The 4974-nt window shown below is 38.1% G+C and overlaps 1 protein-coding gene across 1 annotated transcript; it reads left to right on the top strand.

The window, feature by feature from the left end:
• Positions 1–202: 202 nt before the first annotated feature.
• On the top strand, positions 203–4735 carry tas1r2a (taste receptor, type 1, member 2a). The gene is given in 6 exon segments (NM_001104858.1): positions 203–381; positions 627–924; positions 1041–1766; positions 1974–2180; positions 2381–2501; positions 3807–4735. Coding segments are annotated over 6 exon segments (2460 nt in total).
• The last annotated feature ends 239 nt before the right edge of the window (positions 4736–4974 follow it).

Below are 4974 nucleotides of genomic sequence, written 5' to 3'. Positions count from 1 at the left end.
CTGTCAGTCAGAACAACAGCGGTTGTAATTCTTTTGCATACTGATTTGTAAATTCTTTGCAAAGAATTTTATTAATACTCATTTTAGTTCCAGCAGCATGGAAATGATGGGGCTTAACTATCATAAATGCCCTTCAGCTGGATAAAAGCTGAAACTGAAGCTCTTAGATTTCACAGAAGACATATAAACTCAAAGAACCAAAATGAAAGTCTTCCTGACTCTCCTGTATTTGTTTGAGGGTTTCCTGCAGGCTGCAACTCAGAGCACCGTTCAGACCTCAGAGTTTCATCTGAGAGGAGATTATTTGATAGGTGGACTTTTTAACATTCATTATGTCGCCGCAGCTAATTTTCAAAGACCACAAGCCATCGACTGCTCCAGGTGGGTTTGTCATAAATGATATATTACATCTATCCATTTAAAGTTAATGATTTCAAAAAACCGTTGTAGAGAAGACATAATATATGAAATGAAGAGGTTTCCAACAAAAGTAGAATGTTGAATTTATATTGTTGTGTCCTATACTTTTATAAATGTTGCATTAATTTGATTATTTCAATTTAAAATATTTTTGCAATTTGGCACATGCAAAGTATTGTTTGTCTTTTTTTTTCTCTCTTCCAAAGTAAACTTTTCATACTCCCAAATTATCGGAGGTTTCAGCTGATGAGATTCTCTGTGGAGGAAATCAACAACTCCTCCTCCCTCTTGCCCAACATATCTCTTGGCTATCAGATGTTTGACCACTGCTCGGATATACACAGCTTTCCAGGGATTTTCAAACTCCTCTCAGTCAATGACTTGATCCGACCCTGGGAAGACGCTTCCACGGGTTTGCCTAACGCGATTGGAGTGGTTGGTCCTTTCACAAGCACTCATGCCCTCTCCATAGCCCCTATTTTCATGACAAATCTCTTTCCTATGGTAAATATTGTTTTTTTGTATTTTAGAAAAAAAAAATACTTTGAAATTTTTTTATGTTTCCAAGTAGAATTTGTTGTAACAACTAAAAACCAATTTCTCTCCTTTCTCTTTAATAGGTCAGTTATGGATGCTCCGGCTCAGTGTTTTCCAAAAAAAATCTTTATCCCTCTTTCCTGAGAACAGTGCATTCTAACAAAGATGTTATAAATTCCATTGTTGGGATCATACTGAACTTTAATTGGCGCTGGGTTGCCTTCTTATACAGTGATGATGATTTTGGCAAAGATGGGCTGGAGCAGTTTAAAAACAAGATTGAAGACAGTGAAATCTGCCTGGCATTCTACAAAGCAATCAACGTTAATACAGATTACCTACAAGTGTTCAAGCAGATAGAGGAACAGAACATAAAGGTCATTGTTGTATTTGCTCCAAAAGTCTATGCTGAAGCTGTTGTTGAGTCGGCAGTTCAGCTGAACGTCACAAATAAGGTGTGGATCGCAGACGATGGTTGGTCCTTGAACAAAAAGCTGCCGAGCATGAATGGAATCCAAAATATCGGGACGGTACTCGGCGTGGCTCAACCAGTTGTGACCATACCTGGTTTTACTGATTTTATCTATTCTGCAATAAGTCAGACAGACGGTGGAGACACAGAACAGAAAATGTTTTGTAATCAGAAGTGTAACTGCAGTAACCTGAGTGTAAAAACTCTTCTTAATGCCGATCCATCTTTCTCTTTCCCCGTTTACGCTGCTGTTTATGCCATTGCACATGCCCTACACAACACTTTGAGGTGCGGTTCTGACAGGTGCCATAAAAATATTACAGTTCACCCACACATGGTGAGTATAATTACTCCTAAAAGAAGAAGGTTTTCTTGGTTATGAATTATGTGTTAAAGGCAAAAGCATTTTAATTTGATAATTGTTTGTATGCAACTAATACCGTATTTACTGACATTTTATCAAGAATTTGATCTTTTATCAAAAATTATATAAAGATTGCACTCTCATGAAAATATATCTGCCTTTTTGAATAAACTGTGACAGATTCTGGAGGAGTTGAAGAAATCCAACTTCACCCTGCTAAACCAAACTGTGCAGTTTGATGAGAATGGGGATCCCAAATTTGGATCCTTGTCAGTAGTTTTCTGGAACAGCAGTGGGAATGCAGAGGAAGTCGGCTCTTATCATTTTCAATCATCGATCCATCTCTCCATCAATAAGACCAAAATTAAGTGGTTCACAAATGGAGAGGTGAGTAGTTCTTCTAGTAATTTTTAAACGTGAAGATAATGTTTGTGCAGTGTTGATCTAGGTTGTTGTCATTTTGGGCTTAGTTTCAAAATAATTAAAAAATAACTGTTTTTCTTCATCTCTTATAATTATGTATATATTGTTTGCTCTCTGGAGACAAGTTCTCCATGTCCCTCAACCTTCCCTCTGATTTTGTGCAGGTACCGACTTCATTGTGTTCCCCAGAGTGTCCAGCCGGATATGCAAAAAAGCCAAATGGAATGCACAAATGCTGCTTCACTTGTGAAATCTGTAAAACTAATAACTACGTAAATATTTCAGGTAAACTGGTTTTTTGGGGAAAAAAGATTTGTTGAAAGAATAGTTTCCATTTTTCATGTGAAAAGAAGGCTAAAAAAGAATAGGAATCGCTTTTTTTTCCCCTTCAATTAGACAGAGAATCCACACCTTCCATCACAAAACATTGAGTGTAATCAGTAATTTAGATGGTTGTGTTTTTTTGACTGCACTACTTTACCTTTTTATTTTGTTATAGCACAGAATAACCTTCACCCAATTTCTAACCTTCCCTTCATTTCCAAACTACTAGAGAAAATAGACTCATCCCAACTTCATGATCATGTAACGCTTGTGCTATCCTAGGCACTTTAACATTGGGAGTGAGGCCATCTAGACCCACAAGACCTTGAACCTTTTTTCTTCAATGATTTGTGATCTTCACTGGTGTCCATAGATTACATGAAATACTCTGCACCTTTATCCACCTTTGTCATGGTAGGGAGAACACGTCAATGGTCATCTTGACCCTATAGGATAGCACAAGGGTTAAAGCAAAATAATCTTCTTAAACCTTTTTAGTCCGTTTCTGTCCCTTATACAGCACTGAAACTGCTCTGATGAAGATTCTGGCCTCCTCACTATCCTCATTCTCCTCCAACTCAGTCCGGCCTTTGACGCCATATCTCTCTCCACCCCCTCCACAGGCTCTATTCTCTCTGTAGGTGACACCAAGCTCTATTTGTCCAGTAAACCTGATTCCTTTCATCCCTCCTCTTGTTTGTCTGCACTCAAAAACTGGTTCACCTTAAACTTCCTTAAACTCATTAGGGATAAAACTGAATTTCTTGTTGTTCTCCCTCTCTGCAGGTTAAGAGTTTGAGTGTCATCCTGGACAGTTCATCCTTTTTTTCAGTCTAATATCAATAAAGTTGCTGGGTCAGCCCATTTTTACTTATTAAATATTTATCGTCTTCATCCCTCCCTTATTGTCCGCTCTGCTTCTGTTCTTGTTCACAGACATGTCACTTCTCATCTCAATTACTGCAATACACTCTTTGATCTACCTGAAAAAACCCCTCAATAAACACAAACTGGTCCAAAACTCAGCTGCCAGCATCATCTCCAGAACCCCATCTTCCTTTTTACCTTAAAGACCTCTTTCTTTCCTTCTCTATATCATACCCCCTCTGAGCTTCCAAATGAAATGGATTATTATTATTATTATTGCAACTAATATTATTGTTATAGTTGTTAGACTATGTTTTGTTATCTAAGAAATTTAAGAAAATGTAATTCTGTTGTAGTCTTTCATTCATCAACAAACTGTCTGTCTGTGCTTTTAAACAGAAGATCCCTTCAAGTGCATCAGCTGTAAAGACACCGAGTGGGCTGCAGAAGGAAGTACATCATGCCTCCCAAGGCTGCTGGAGTATGTGTCATTGACAGACATTGGTGCTGTGTTAACCATGGTTTTGGAGGGGCTCCTGCTGGGCCTCACAGTAAGTGTGTCTGTTGTCTTCGCCATCAACTACAACACACCTGTGGTCAGATCCGCCGGAGGACCGATTTGCTTCCTGAATCTTGGTTGCCTCAGCCTGTGTAGCATCAGTGTTTTCTTTTACTTTGGTGTTCCCACACCTTCTTCTTGTGTATTAAGATACCTTCCGTTTATTTTGTTTTACACCGTCTGCTTGGCATGTTTTGTGGTGCGCTCTTTTCAGATTGTCTGCATTTTCAAAATATCTGCACAAATCCCCAACATCCACATTTGGTGGGTAAAATACCACGGACAGTGGCTTCTCATCAGCGCGGCGTTCATGTTCCAGGCACTCTCACTTACCATTAGCTTTTGCTGTGATCCTCCACGTCCCTACAATGAAATGTTGTGGTATCCAGAGCAAATAATACTCAGCTGTAACTTGAACATTCAAGCATCTTGTTTTTCTTTGTTTTTACTTGTGTCACTGTGCTGTCTTTGCTTCATTTTCTCTTACATGGCGAAAGATCTCCCCAAAAATTACAACGAAGCCAAAGCGATAACTTTCTGTCTTCTCCTTCTCATCTGCACCTGGGTCATCTTTATAACCGAGTACATGCTTTATCGCGGGAAATACATCCAGATTTTTAATGCTCTGGCAGTTCTATCAAGTCTGTACTCTTTTCTGTTGTGGTATTTCCTCCCAAAATGTTACATCATTATCTTTAAACCCGACAAAAACACACAGCAGTACTTTCAAGGCCTTATTCAGAGTTACACCAAAACAATTAGCCAGTAGGTGGGATTTTTTACACCTTTACTAAAAAAAAAAAAAAAAAGTAATTTTTGTTCAGTTTGAAATTCCAGCTTTTATTTTTAGAGGAAGTGTTTTTATATTGTACCATTAGTGCAAAACAAGTTTTAATAGATGACATTTCCTTCTTTTTTATTATTAAAATGGCTTGTATCATGCAAAACCATCTTTTTCTTTGTTCCTTTAACCAAATTAAAATGTTAATTTCTCACAAAAACACCCAG

The sequence above is a fragment of the Oryzias latipes genome, chromosome 7 (assembly GCF_002234675.1).
Source record: "Oryzias latipes chromosome 7, ASM223467v1".
NCBI classification, from domain to species: domain Eukaryota; kingdom Metazoa; phylum Chordata; class Actinopteri; order Beloniformes; family Adrianichthyidae; genus Oryzias; species Oryzias latipes.
Note: the sequence above shows the minus strand (reverse complement) of the source record. Positions and strands in the feature narration are given on the sequence as shown.